At 44.3% G+C, this 15,490-nt stretch overlaps 1 protein-coding gene across 1 annotated transcript in view; it reads right to left on the reverse strand.

Moving 5' to 3' along the window:
• LOC136640196 (transient receptor potential cation channel subfamily V member 6-like) overlaps positions 1–15,490 on the reverse strand; it is an 87,360-nt gene that overhangs the window by 21,578 nt on the left and 50,292 nt on the right. The window contains exons 2-6 of the mRNA XM_066615142.1: positions 7,211–7,308; positions 5,673–5,795; positions 4,041–4,181; positions 2,639–2,737; positions 539–714 (exon numbers count right to left, since the gene is read on the reverse strand). Coding sequence (XP_066471239.1) covers positions 539–714; positions 2,639–2,737; positions 4,041–4,181; positions 5,673–5,795; positions 7,211–7,308 — 637 coding nt within the window. The remainder of the gene's footprint in view (positions 1–538; positions 715–2,638; positions 2,738–4,040; positions 4,182–5,672; positions 5,796–7,210; positions 7,309–15,490) is intronic.

Below are 15,490 nucleotides of genomic sequence, written 5' to 3' on the forward strand. Positions count from 1 at the left end.
AAGTCGTTAGGGCTGCTGGAGGCTGCAAGAGGTCCGGGTTCCCTGAGGCTTGAAATGTACAACCAGAGCAATCACAAAGCACTACTAGTTTCCACAAGGTGCTTTGCAATGCCTGTTTGAACATTCCAAGATTTGGAGGGCTGCACAGGTCTCCCGGCATCTCCTGCAGCCTCCAGCAGCCCTAACTACTTACATGTAAGCGCAAACATCCCCCCCTTCGCCTTCTTGAGTGACACAATCCTGGGGATCATGTTGCTGCCTCCCCTCTTCCCCTGCCTTTAAGGGAGCAGGGGAAGCTTTACACGAGCTGGTGGGTTGCGACCCACCAGTTTGAGAACCACTGGGTTATTGTATTCTGTCCTTATCGTGCAGGACTGGCTGGATTAATTTTTTTCTGCTTTGCATTTGTATGTCAATTTCTTCCTCCCTCTCCCCCCCCTCCCAAAAATTCAGTAATAAGTGTTTGAAATATTTTGAATGAATGGAGTAAAAGTAGCTACGACTGTAACATTTGACTATGTGCCTACTACGTACTCACCACAGTGTTGCCCTCCACGCCAGCCAGCTTAAATGGGGTGAGCCCCTCATTGTTGGGAATCAGGTCCAGGGGCCCCAGCCCTTTCTCTTCCTTGCTGTAGCGAAGAATCAGATTGTACATTTGACAGGCTGATGTCTTGTTGGGTTGGAGAACCAAGATGTGGAGGACAGAGTTACCTGCAGAAGAGCAAAGGAGAATCAACATTCACGCCCACATCCCGAGAAGAGGTTGGCAAACAACAGATGGTCCTTCCCCTGCCTCATCAGCATTCTTGCTGGCTTTGCTAAACAAACAGCTCAGCATCAAAAAACACAGGAATGGAGCCCTCATGAATTAAATATATTTGTTAACAAAGTGAATCGAATTGTTGCTAGCCTAGGGTTTGCATGGTCTTCTGATTTTTTTAAACAAAAGAGGCTTCTAGCCAAGCTGGCTAAACAACAGAATCAAATGGAGCAGCTCTAGCCTGACAGTACCATTTTTTACTGAATGTTTCCCTGCAATAGCAAACCTGCATGTTACAGAGTAGGAGTCTAGCTCAGCAGTTCCCAATCATAACGGCACTGTAACTCAACTTGCCCTCTGCAGTGGGTTACGACACCCCTGGTGGTGCCAGGGAGGCCTATTCTGGGTCAGACCAGACTGGTGACGCACACTGCTGGCTTCTATGGGCCTCTGAATGGCCCAAAGAAGCCCCCAAAAGCCACTTCTGGTTTTTGGAGGCAAATTGGAAGTTATCTCCGCAAACCAGAAGTGGCTTTGGGAAGCTTCTGTGGGACATTCTGAGGCCCACAGAGGTCAGCAGAATGGGTTGCCAGCCTGACATGACCCAGGAGAAGCTTCCGTGGCCACCCAATGTTTCCAGAACGGCTGTTATTTGGAGCCATTTGGACACAAGGGTGGGTAGGATTGCCCAGCCAGCAACCCACCACACATGGGTTTGCAACCCACACTTTGTGAAAGGCTGGTTTAGCTTATTTCTTTCCCTGACATGTTAGTTGTCTATCAGCAGGGCTTCTCCCCTCCAAATACAGTAAGCATTCAAATATGCTTATTCCTGATGTGCAGCTATAACAGGACTATGTGATTGTCCATATAACAACAACAACAACAACAACAACAACAACAACAACAACAACAACAACAACAACTTTACTTTTACCCCGCCTTTCTCCCCGAAGGGACTCAAGGCGGCTTACAACATATTAAAAACATAATTTAAAAACAAATAAAAACATATTAACACATCATAAAAAACAGCAGTCAGAGTAAAAAATAGGTAAAAAGAGCATAGAGCAGCAGCAAGTCATAAAAGAATCAGGCCTGTAAAAAATATTAAAAGATGTTAAAAAGATGTTAAAAGGCCGAGAACTCAGAAGGCTTGTTTAAACAGAAGGGTCTTCAGGCCTCGCCGAAAGGTCTCAAGAGAGGGAGCCATTCTTAAGTCAAGGGGAAGGGAGTTCCATAGCGTTGGTGCCACTACTGAGAAGGCCCTATTTCTTGCCGCCGCCCCACGTACCTCCCTAGGCGGCGGCACTTGTAAAAAGGCCTTTTAGCTTGATTCTTAAAAGCCCACTTTATAGAAACAGCAGAATCAAGTGGTAAAGTTTTTCCTATAGGTCAGACTGCAGGCAGCAGTGGTGGTGATGGGGTTTAAATGTTCCTTCACTAGAAAGTACCCTCTGTGTTTGGGGGGGGGGGGGGGAACAGGTCATTGAGGAGGCGAATCTGAAACCTCTCCCAGATACATTGGTTTTCCATTGACAGACAGCTTTTTGTGAGGACACATCCAAACATGTGCACCCATAGGGAGCCAGAAAAACTTCACCGTTTCATTCTCCAGGTTATATAATTGTGCCCCTTGGTTTCTTCCATGAGTAGAATCGTGCTGACTTTAGAACATGGGCCCTTAGTGCTCAAAATCCCAACTTTTAGCACCTGTTGTCTCCTCCTAACCTAGGAATACCTGCCTACTCCAGCATCCTGATACTGGCAGCAGACAATTGGCATAGGAACCTTGAGCAGGGGACCCCTGCAACCACACTCTCCTCCAAAACAGACCCTCCCCCCCAAATTTTGACCCCTTTGAAGATGCCATACCCAAGGAGTCTTGCATTCGGATATTGGCGCCATTTTCAATAAGCAGCTGCACAATTGCTTCACTCCCTGCACAAGCCGCGAATGATAAAATGTGTTCCCCTGTGGAGGCAAGGAAAACAAGAGAGGAGATTGAAAAATGTGAACAGGGGCACAATTTCAGACTTCATAGAGATCGGCAAGATCCACAAGCAAGCTTTTCCCAGATCCACTCAAGATTAAATTTGTATGGATTACTTTAATTGCTTGTTGTGGCTACATTTTTGAATCTCATAACTATAGCGATGTTGTCAACACTGATCAGTGACCACCAGCAGCCGGCCCTGCCTCTTACTGCACAAAACAATTTGGACATTTGACATGCATACTTGGGACACCTGTTTAATTGTTTATCCCAATAGCCACTTACCCATGTTGCCATGCCATCATGCTGCGCAATTCCCCACCCTCACCCTGGAAAGTTCATTTGGAGAGAGCGCCGAGAACTTTCCATGAGAGATTCCAGTTTCATTCTCTCCCAGAACTACAATTCCCAGGGTCCCTTGGAGAAAGAGCATACCTATTTCCTGTGCCACTTAAGCCTGTGATAGATATATGCCCCATTGGATGTTGCTATTACAATGGGATGTCATTGTAACACAGGTATCCATGCTAAAAGCTCTGGGTGAGAAGGGGGAGAATCCCACCCAGGCAACATTCTCAGAGACAGCCCAGTGTGAAGTATACATGGAGTGCCACTCTGCAACCATTTCAGCAAACATTGACATGTGAGGCAGCCAGCCTGCTGGATCTTATTCCAAAAACTCAAAATTTACTCAGGGTTCCAAGAGGTTACAAAAACAACTGCAGAATGAGATAAGCACCCTTTACACCCACTTTAATTAAACCATGGCATATGAGATTTCAAAAAAAGGCTGTAATACCCTTCCAGATGAGACATTGCCTACCAACACCACTAGAACTCAAATTTGAGCAAGAGCAGCCAAGATGAGGGAGGCAGAATTCAGAGACGCCCACCTCTTTCCGCACTCTCTCTCTCTCTCTCTGGAGTGTTGCAATTTATTCCGAGTGAAAATTAATGAAGGCTCATTACCAAAATGCTTGAAAATTGATCTTCTAAGCACGGTTTAATTACAGCCTGAAACAGGTAACAGGGGATCTATCTAAGCACAGCAGGCCAAACTCTCAGCTCTGGTGAAGTCAGCTGGGAAATTCTAATTTAGTTTGGCTGGAGATTCAGCTCTTGAAGGAAAACCAAGCCCTTGAATGAAAAGTACAGCAGGAGGATAGAGAGTCTGAGGATGAAAGAGCTGAAGGCTCAGAATAGCAAATCTGAGCTGAACTGCAGAGGAATAAATGCAAGGATACCTAGAAAGCAGATTAACATTTAGGACCGCAGACATACCAAAATAGATGAGGTTGTCACTCCTTCGTTGGAAGACATACCCAGTGGCGCGTGGGTTGTTAATATCAGCCCCCTTCTCAAGCAAAGCTTTCACCAGATTCAGGTTTTTGTTCACCACAGCTATGTGAAGAGCCGTCTCCCCTGGAATACAGACACACTTACACAGAGCCCTGATGGGAGGCTTGCAGCAGGCTACAGTTTAGAAAGTCACCATTAACAAAAGTTGTCCTTATCAGAGGATGAATCACGGACCAAAAACAAACTGAAATCCACGCAGTGGATCAGTTGTAGTTGATGTCACTCTCAAGCCGCTTCAGAGAAACTCATCTGGGTTAACCAAAAGACAGGAGTATGGAATCTGATGGAGCACTGGTAAGGATGCAGATTTTAATTACCAATGCAACTGCAGAATTAACTGCTGTTTTAAAACGAATAACTCAAGTTCTCCATCTGATTGCTTTTCATTCAGGTTTTTCAGTGTTTTGTTGTCTCCGCTTTTGCTGCTTAATATTCCGCCTTGAATTTTTCAGATCATATATCAGTGGTGCTGCAGTGGTGATGAATCTGAGCTGGGAAGTCCCTGGTTCAAACTCTGCTATGAGGTCAGCAGGTAGTCTCCTGGGAATCGTTTTGATTGGAAAGCAGGGTATAAATCTGCAAATAAATGTTGTTGTGAGCTGCCCTGAGTGCCTCTCTTGCAGGAGGGGAAAGATGAGATACAAATATTTTAAATAAATATGGGGGTCATAAACTCACTCTGATCATACAGCTCTTTAGAATATGCGAAGGACTTCATATGTCATTATTCCAGTACTCTACGCAACTTTTGAGGCAGTGTTATTGAAAAGACTACAAATTATTATAATGCAAATTATGGTGATGCTGTTATTAGATTTGGGACAGCAAAGTGAGCATGACAGAGCATGGGAGGAAGTTCCAGATTCAAATCAGACATGAATCACTGAATTACCATGGGCAGACACTTTCTCAGCCTACCCTACCCCACAGGGTTAGTCTGAAGATAAAATGAGATAACCCCATGTACACAACTCTGAGCAGTTTTGGGGGAAAGAGAAGAGTTAAGAAAAAAAATCTAACCTATCTGAGGACCTCAAAATAGATCAAAAATGCTTACAGGCCCATAGCTTGACATGGGGAGGGGTTTGAAATTGAGGGCAACATTGCTTCTGCAAATTATCCCCCTCATCTAGTAATGATATATAGTCTTCCTCTAGGGCTTTATGCAGAACACATGTGAATTTTGAATTTTAGCAGTTTTCACATTTTCTACCAAGGAAAACTTTCTACACTGACTTATCTGCTGCAGAACTTATATGCACTGTAGATGACTTGGGTATATTTTAGGACAAATGCTCAGTTCATAGAGGTTATTAAACCTCTTTTACCTCATTGTGGGTCCCAATATGTACATCCTTGAATACGTGCAATACAGTATTCCCTTGTAATTGTGCATTGCAGAAGATCAGGTCTTATCAAGCGGTTACACGTACACTGTGGGAACTTGTGATTTGACAAAACAGTTCTCTGAATGCACCTCTAGCCTGTGATTGAACTGATCCTTCTAGCTTTTGTGCACAGCAAAATGTGACTCACTTATCTTTGCTTCCTTACCTGTGTACAGCTCTGATGTCATTGTCTCATTCACAAGTTCTGGAGCTGCGTCCATCAGGAGCTGGGCAGCTTCCAAGCTATTGTACAAGGCAGCCACATGAAGAGCTGTCTCCCCCACAGCACCTAGAGAGAGCACCAGATACCTATAACATGTCATGTATCATTGTGCTGTCTTCTCCCAGAACAGAATTTGCTCCTCTCTCCTGTTCACATGCATGCTGTCAACACAGTGGCAGTCTAGGCATCTTCTGGTAACCTTAGAACATAAGAAGACTCCAACTGGATCAGGCCAAAGGCCGATCTAGTCCAGTTTCCTATATCTCACACTGTTGTAATTCCCTTACATTTGGCATTCAGACATAGGTTACCTCTAAAACCTGGAGGCTGCATATAGTCATAAAGCCTTGTAACTTACATTGGTATATTACCAATTGTGCTGAGAATGGCTAGCTATCTTTCTTTCCTTAAGAATCCACAGGATCGATGTGCCTTCACCCTAGCAAGGTGCAACACACTCCCCTCTAACTTAGTCTTAATTGGAAGATTCAGTGCATTCCCATAGGAAGCACAACTTCGCCCATGTAACAGTAAGACAGTAGAGTGCCTGACCCACACATTACTGTATTGCAATCTATATAAGAATATTTGTTTACTCCACTTAGACCCGGTTTTCTCAAAATTTCCAGGACATCTTGATAAATTTATTCTACAACATTTGTTGAATGGAGTTGATGAATCGCTTTACCCAATTAGCAACCTTCATAAAACTGGTAATACAGCGCCGAAGGGCTCTCCCTCCATTTAATCAGTTGGTATAAACTAATGTAAATCCAGTGTTGTAAGAGCTATTAACATAGATAATACAAACTTATGATAATGCCTCTGTCAACTATAAAAATTTTATTCTTTGACCTTCTGACCTCCAACGTTAAAATGGACGTAATGCTCATGTAACTTCTGCACTATTTATTGCTACTTTTTTGTTTGTTTGTATGTCTCATATGCCAATAAAGGTAAATAAAGGTAATGCCTTGTAACTTGCGATGGGCTTGTCCTCCATAAATCTGTCCAATACCATTTAAAAGGCATCTAGGCCAGGTGTCATCACCACATCCTGTGGCAAGGACTTTGCCGTATAGGAGATCTGGTACAGGAGATGAAAATATGGGCAAATATTTCTTTTTATTTTATTGTAGAAAATATTGTGGTACAGGAGATGTAAATATTCTGCTGGAGAACATGAGGAGCAAGAAGCACAAGACCTACATCTGCTACATCTGAAACAGCGTTCAACACACACCCAGTAAATAACTCCCCCCTAACATGCATTTCTAGCATGCACATGCCTGATCTTGTCTGATCTCGGAAGCTAAGCAGGATCAGGCCTGGTTAGTACTTGGATGGGAGACCACCAGGGAATACCGGGTGCTGTAGACTTATATCATAGTCTTTCGAGACTAAAGGTTGCCAACCAACCATTCACTTTCTTAGCAGGCACTGTGATCACAGCAGTGAATCACCACCACATGAATTACTACCTCTTTCATGAATGTCACAGCTGTGGCTGGCGAGCAGCTTCTGGATGACTGGGACATCGTTTTCCTTGGCAGCCAGGAGGAAGGGAGATTCCCAGATCCTGAAACGAGCAGAAACCAAGCAGACAACCTTCAAACTATTGTATATTGTAATACAACCCACACAATCCTGACAGAAAGATTTTGTCAGAACCATGGCTACAAAACTTCCAGAAGCAGAACATCAGAAAGCCTCAGCATCAAATCCATGATCAAAACAGACATTGGAATTTTTCAGCTGGACTTTGCTCATAGAAATAGGGAGGGATATTGGGTGGTTAAAATTCAGGCAGAAACATCCACATTTCTGTCTGTGCCCGTTTCAAGATCTGCCAACTTAATACACACAGATACCCCCCAGCATGGTATGACTTCTGGCCAGGATATCTAATAAAGCCACACCCAACCCACAATACTCCAGGAGCCAGTGAGCCTCATTCAAAACAGACTTGATTACCCTGATGTAATTATTTGGCTCGAAAGGGAGACACGTTCTCATGTTGCTTCAGGAGAAAGATGGAAATCAAAGACTCAGGACAAGATCCGCTAGGAAGTGATCTTACGCAAGTGTTTGCTTACCTTTGAACTGAACAGGAGCTGCACATGCTCCTGAATTACTCCCATTCATTTCAAGAAGGTTTGTGCAGGAGAATCTCCTGCCGGAGTATACCAGTGTTGAGAACTTGAGTCAGTGACTCAGAGTTGTGAAAATGAGTGATTTTGGGTGACTCGGCAACTCGTGAGTCACACGCATGGAACTCCGAAAAAGACTAGAGTCAGGGTTCCCCTGACTCAGCACTTGTCCCCATGCATGCTGACTCTGCCTGTGTCTGGGGGTGCTTACTTACTATTTTTGCCCCGTGAAAAATCTTGTGGGGCCAGCATTCTGACCAGCGAGTAGCAGGGAGTTCCAGTTTGGAGGCAGAGAAGGGTTAATGAATCAGGGTGGGGGAGGCAGGAGTGAGCTCTTTTTCCCCATCTCTGATAGGAAGGAACCAATGATCACTGGACAAACTATGGGCATTCTGATATTTTTATTGGCTGAGGGAGAGTGGGAGGAGGAACCCAAGCGGTTTCTTGCTTTACAGTTGGCTGCAGAAGCCCAGGGAAAGAGTAGGAAACTCTTTTGCCCAATTCTGCTTTCCTATCTTGTGTTTTCTTGGCTCTGATGTTACTTGGGGAACCTCACTGAATGACAGGCTACAGTGGGACTATTTCTGGGTAGAGCTGCAAGGATCAGGTTGTCCTGGTAAGCCTCACAGCTACTGCTCATGACCCTCCTCCTCCCTCTTGTCACTTTCTTCCCTGCTCTCTCGCAGTCCCTCCCATCCCTCTTTACAGATTGGCAGGAACATCAGGAGAGTGTTCAAAGAGAGCTCCGACACACACACCCCCCAGCAGCAGCCCTGTTTTTACCATGGCAGTCTTTTTTAAAGGGGAGGGAACTCAACTTGAGTCTTTTTGAGTCATAAAGGGTGACTCAGTGACTTGGAAAGTGCCCCGTTATAACTCTTTCGAGTTGAATCATGGGGGGGCAGTGACTTGGCGATTCAACTCAAGTCAAGCCATGCTGGGTTTTCCCAACACTGGAATATAGCTTTTATTAACGGCAGAGAATCCTTGTGAAACATACAGGGACCAGTCAATAAACAGAAAAATACCATCACTGAGATTTATAGAGGAGAGGAACAAATGAACTCCCAATTATCACCCCCAAAGCAGAATTAAAGAAGTGACTGAAGGCTGTCAGAGATACTTATAGGAATCATCTTTCTTCGTTGGCTGCATACTGCCTTTGAATTATGAAATCTCTTCACAGCACAGGAGAGGAAAAGGTAGAGTACTCTGCTTGGAGTTGTGGCATCCTTCCGTGTGACGCCATGGCTTGCCAACACACACTCTGTCAGGCTGGAAGATCAAAAGGAGGCCACCAACCAGTCAGGATGAGCAGATTCCTCCCATTCCACTTCCTTGCGATTCTGTGGTTGGCTCTGCCCTGCATTCCATGTTTAACTTGGAAGATTTTCTCATTTTCTTTTTGGAACTGGAGCAAGGAAAACATGCTGCAGCTTTCCGTTTGTGCATTCTTTTTCTTTACAGGTGACGGGCAGCCCATTCCTAACCTGTGTCAGCACAGCCAGGCTATACGACCTGCACTGTATCCAGTGCAGGTCAGGAGGTGACTGAGGCCTCTTTTGGGGTAAGGAGATATATTCCCCCTTACCCCAAGTAAAGCCCCAGTCTGTCCTATGGTGCTTCTTGGATCCACTCCAGCTCAGGGAGGGGTTACAACTGTGCTTTGAGGTGGCTAATTATTTTTGCTTATGCGCTAAAATTTTGCGCACTCTTGAGGCTCTCACACGAGCTTTATTACAAAATTCAGAAATTAAGAATGAGACTGCTAACTTGTGATCATCCCTACTGGCTAATGGTGGCTCAAGGTCTCTCACAGAACCAAGGCAGCCAATCTTCACATTGCAGGAATGCCTTACTATTATGTGGTCAGCTTATTTAGTAGTATTTATTTCTCATCCTCCAGGAAAAATACTCTCAGGGTAGCATTTCCTTCCATCAAAAGGTTCTGCGGGTGAAAAACCCACTTTTTTTTTTATTCCAGGCTGCACCCTGAAGCATAAATATTTGTCTGAATCATTAAGTATGAAAGGTGCACACCTGTAGTACTGCACACACCAAAGGGGGGTATAAAATTATTGTACTTATTATGTGTTTGAAATCTGCAAAACTTTCCTCCCAACCTGTGTCACATCATATTTTTGCAATAAAGCTGATGTTTATTCTATGGTGTTTTCCTTTTCCACTTCCCCCTCACATTTTAATAAAAGGGGACCATTTTACTAAAAAGGCATTTGGGTCCATTAAACACCAATGAAACTCGTAAATGAGGAAAAATAAAAACATGGCAAACCCAAGAAACTGAGGTCTAAAAGTCCCCAGCATGGCAAAAACTATATTTTCCCCATGGCAGTGGCCATTTTTAAAACTCTCTTGAATGGAACCTTTATTGGCACAAAATACCCATGCTGCCCCATGACAATGTTGCATCAGGAGCCATACAGGCTTCTGCAGGGAGGTGGCTGCAATGTGTTACCCTGCACATGCTGGATCTTGTCTGATCACGGAAGCTAAGCAGGGTCAGGCCTGGTTAGTACTTGGTTGGGAGACCACCTGGGAATACTGGGTGCTGTAGGCTTATACCATAGTCTTTCGAGACTGAAGGTTGCCAACCATTGGCTGCAAGGTGGAACTCCTATTTGGAGCAACTAGGAAGAAGAAACACTCATTCTTTCATTCTGAATGAAAAACAAAACAGATTAAAATGACCAAAAAAAAGATTTAAAACAAAAAATGGAAACATTCAAACTGCTATTCCAACATAATCATTACAGGGTGGGCACTATTTGCTTTTCCAAGACTCCAGGGCAACTAAGCAGAAAAAAAAAGCCCTGTGCCTTCCCCCATAATGACATAAATCCACTCTCAGGCTGTCCTTTTCTTGCAGCTTTGTTATAGGACTCCTGCAGACAGCACCATTAGCTGAGGATGCCTCATTTATTTACTGCTATCATTTATATCCCACTGATTCTCCAAAGCCTTTGCATCAGCATATGCTTTAAAAAAACAATACAGAATAAATATGAAATTCACTTAGTGGTGGCAGCTGTGGGCTTTTCCTTTTCTTTTTTAACCCAAGTACTTTAGACGGAAGCAAAAGATCTCCATGCTGTTCTATGGTGGGTGCACCAAATGTTTTGGAGCGAGGACGTTTGGAACGAAGGGACAGGCCTCAAACTAAGGGACATCTGGCAAATCTCATCTAGGTGCCAATCAAGCCTTCCAGAAAGAATTAAAAGTGGGAAAGCTTATTTAATTTCACTCATGTCAGGAAGGCATGAAAATATTATTTCATTTTGGCTCATTCCCATGCACAGCGCTCCGATGGCAGCATGCCAACCCGCAATCTCTTGTGAAGTGTGGGAATAGCAGAAGAATGTCAAGGCCCGAAGCCCCAGCGGGAATCGGCTCCTGTGTTCACACCCAGCCAGGGATTACCTCAATTAAGGAGAACAGAACCTCGCGGAGGGGAGCAGGTCTGCCAGAAGAAAAAGGACACAGCCTCGTGCCACACCTCGGCCCTTTTTAATTAAAAGTGATGGGCCCAGCTCCAGCAAGAGCCCTCAAACGAGGAAGTCAGGTTGGCACTGGCCTCCAGGCAGAACCATTGAACTAACTGGAGACAGCCTGGCACAGATTCCTGGCACCTCTCCTTCTGTTGCTCTGGAAGTCTTTGGAGTCTCGGTTTAACCCTTGCTACACCAGGAGAGTAGCTTGGGCTTGTGTTCCTTTTATTGATGGAGAAGCACCCAGGAAGGTAGAGCCTCATGAATTCTGTGAAAGGAAAACTTGAGAAAAAAAACTGATGGTTTTTGCAGGGGGGTTTCCTTCTTTTTTGTAACTGTGATTGCTTCTGAAATAGACATGCAGCAGCAGGCTCAAGATCCGGTAGCTGCTCCATCCATGCAAAGGTGGGAGTGAGACAGGAGAGGACCACAAGCAAATTATGGACAGGTGGGGAAGGGGGGGAATCGAACTTCTCCCTTGCCCACGCTCTCGCTCAAACTGATTTTTAAGTACATTTTTCTTTCACTCTGTGGGGCTCTCTGGTCAGAAGTAACCCACTTCGGAAGATTAAACTATTAAAAAAGGGACTTTGGGAGGGGAGGAAGCTGCCAGCTCAAGTATTCATTCCCGACCCCAGTCCCCCCCGCCACCAATCCTGTGCTGGAATCATCTACTCCCCACCGTCCCTTTGCATTATAGGGATTTTGGTATAATCTAGCTTGGCCTGTGCAGATCATGTCTGGTGTGAGCAGCACTGGAAAGTAGCAAACAAGCAGAATAAGGGGACAAGGTGGAAGGTTTTTTTTTGTTTTTTTAAACTGGATGGGGACAAAACCTTTTGACTGTGGCAAATTATGGGCACTCAAGCATTCCCAGCAGCAGTGTGGCAAAATGATGCCATCTGCAGTTCCTTCTGCTCCCTCCCAGGGAAGCCTGGAACCTGAACTACTTCACCAATTGCCAGAGATCCAAAGACTCTGCCATACCTCCAGCTGCCGCCCACGGATCCCTATTATAACTCTCTCTTTGTGTGCATATTAATTGGAAACCACTTTGGAAGCCAATCTTAGTTGCAAAGTGGGTCATGCAGGAAACCAAATGAATGAACAAAGCACAACTTCAGGAGGTCTACAGTCACTGGAACTACAAGTACTGATGTCAGCAAGAGGATTCCTAGTCACCCCATGTTTACCGTTGATGTGCAATGCAGCTGGAGGGGGCATTTGAGGAAAGAAGCGTGGGCAGGAGAAATGTTTTACTCTTCGCTTGCTCATTATTTCTCCTCTCCAACTCCTCCCCCTGACTGCTTCCTAGCGATGTTAGTGGTCAAAAGGAATTGCAGAGAAACGCTGTCCAGGAAACAGGATGAACATGGAAAGAGTTATGCAGTCATTCACCTATGGAAACCCCCACCCCAAGTCACTGTACATGCAAGCTCCTGGTTTTAGAGGTAGGTTACCTCAGATTGCTAGATGCAGGGGAGGGCACCAGGAAGCAGGTTGTATCTTGTTGTCTTGTGTGCCCCCTAAAGCATTTGGTGGGCCACTGTGAGATACAGGAAGCTGGACTCAATGGGCCTTTGGCCTGATCCAGCGGGGCTCTTCTTATTATGTTCTTATGATGGCAGCAAGTATAGCTTTGGAAATCCCACACTTGTGTGGGAAATTCCACACAAAAATTCTACTCTGGCACTTCTCCTTATCCTATGGATTCCATTCCATCATAAGAACATAAGAAGAGCCCCACTGGATCAGGCCATAGGCCCATCTAGTCCAGCTTCCTGTATCTCACAGTGGCCCACCAAATGCCCCAGGGAGCACACCAGACAACAAAAGACCTGCTTCCCTTGCTATCCTGGCCCCTGACCAGACTCTATGCTGCTCTCCCCTCCCCCCAGCCCCTTTGCCCTGCCTGACTGCTTCTGACCTACCAGTGTTCTGTCTGAAGTCCCCCTAAAATAAAAATCACAAAAGCTCTTTACCACTCACCAATTCTTACAAAATCTGCTGAATGTCTTAAGGGTTAAAACAGCATAGCACATTCATTTAACCTCTATTTTATACATCTTTAATTAACATTTAATAAAGAGAAGAAAATGTATGGTTCCTGCCTTTAATTATGGAATTTGATTAGCAACCTGGCAACAGGAGAATCATTACATTTTATGTTGCAGCAATGATTTAAAAAAAGAGGGGCTAACTGTGCAGTTAGCCCTGTAAAGGAGAAAGATAGTAAGAAAGAAGCTATATTATGACTTGAATCATAATAATAATTCTTGCAGTTAAAGTTGCTTTATTATCCATTGCCAAAGATTATCTCCCAATTTTCTGGTTTATAATGCAAGGTTGGAAGAAGTAAATCTATGAATTCAATTTTTTTAAAAAACAAATTTTTTTTCTAGCCTGCCTTGTTACTAACTCTCCCAAATTTTAAAACAGCTTTTCTATATAATTTAACATGTGGAAAATAATATTCATGTTGAGACTACCAATGTTGAACTGGAAGCAGGTGCTACTGACTTCAAGGGGCATTCATTCAAGTAAGAGTGTATCACACCGCAGTCTTGGGATGTAATCCTGTGCACACTTTCCAAGGAACACAGTGAGACTTACTTCTAAGTAAACAGTGCCCCATTACTTCCAGTGCCCCACTGAACACAGTGGGACTTGCTTCTAAGTAAGCATGCATAGGATTGTGCTATAAATGTTGTTTACTGTGCTGTACATTTTTTTCCCTTCTGACTGGTGCTGATATAACCCTTTTTGCTTAGTTTTAACTTGCACTGCTGTTTTTCTGATTTTTTTTTCCCTCTAATGGCCTCTGGCTAGAACAAGTCTACAATTAAAGGATTATATTATATATAAAATAACCAAATTAAAATCCAATTAAAGGGGATTTAAAAAATGCCACAGCCCCACCTCTTATTGTCTTAATTCTCACCCAAAAACTTGCAACATTTCCAGAAGAACATAATCTCCTAGGATGTTCATAGTTTATTTGTTTCCCCCCTTCTAGACAAGATGAGTATAGTCTGAAGACCTGATCCTATGGATCAGTTTATATCAATCCTACAAATTAATCTACACATTCACCTTCTAAAACTTTGAAAAGCCACCAGCTAGCATATACCTGTGCTAGCCACTCAATCCAGGAACCAACTTCTGGTCACCCCCTGCCTAAAGATTATTCACAACTCACCCAAAGTGACCAGGTGAGTGGCTATTTACAAGCCTGAATTGTCTTGCAGTTGTATTTATTTACATTCTAGTTTGCCTCATTACAGGGGCTCTGAGAAGGTTGCAAGAAATCTAAACAGAACCAATATTAAGACTTGAAGATGTTGTGCAACACACATACCTCCCCACTTTCTCTAGCTGTTTGTCACCTATTCCCATGACTCTCCATTTGAAGGCCAAACCAGACTTCTCCCCCTTTTCCCTGCATCCCCTGTCTCCAAGCACTTTTCTTCAGGTCAAGCACACTTCCCATATTGGATCATCTGGTGGCAGGGGAGAAGGTGGCTTGGAGGTAAGTCACAGGAAAGAGAAGGTTCTGAACTCCTCATCCACCCAGTCCTTTTGCTGCTAAAGACTGAACTTTGGGTCCCTCATCTACATCACTGGGGCAAATCCATGTTTAAGGACATGGAACTGCCCTCTTCATACTGTGTTTGGCACATTCCTTTCTTGCTCCCCAAACCCAGACATGGTCCATCAGTCTCTTGATCCGCTTCTCCCACAATTCCTAACATTCTAACTCCAAAAGAGACACTCAAGCCTGATAATTGCTTATCCAGTTTTGCTCTCTTGCCTTGTATCTGAGAGAGCGCCATCCCTCTCACTCACCTCTCCAGTCCTAAATTACAATCCCTTAACACTCGGAGAAAATTGGCACAAAAATTCATTTTTTGGTATCTCCAATTCCCTTCTCTTACACAAGGGGCACAGACTCCCCCAATCATTCACCACCCAGCTCCTCCAACCCCAAGACTATCAAGACCCTTCCCACTGATTTACATACTCAGCAACAGCACTATACATCAGTGGCGTCGCTAGCGGGTGCAGGGGGTGCAGGCCGCACCCAGGGATGCACGTGGGGGGGGGG

The sequence above is a fragment of the Tiliqua scincoides genome, chromosome 2 (genome assembly GCF_035046505.1).
Source record: "Tiliqua scincoides isolate rTilSci1 chromosome 2, rTilSci1.hap2, whole genome shotgun sequence".
NCBI lineage: Eukaryota > Metazoa > Chordata > Lepidosauria > Squamata > Scincidae > Tiliqua > Tiliqua scincoides.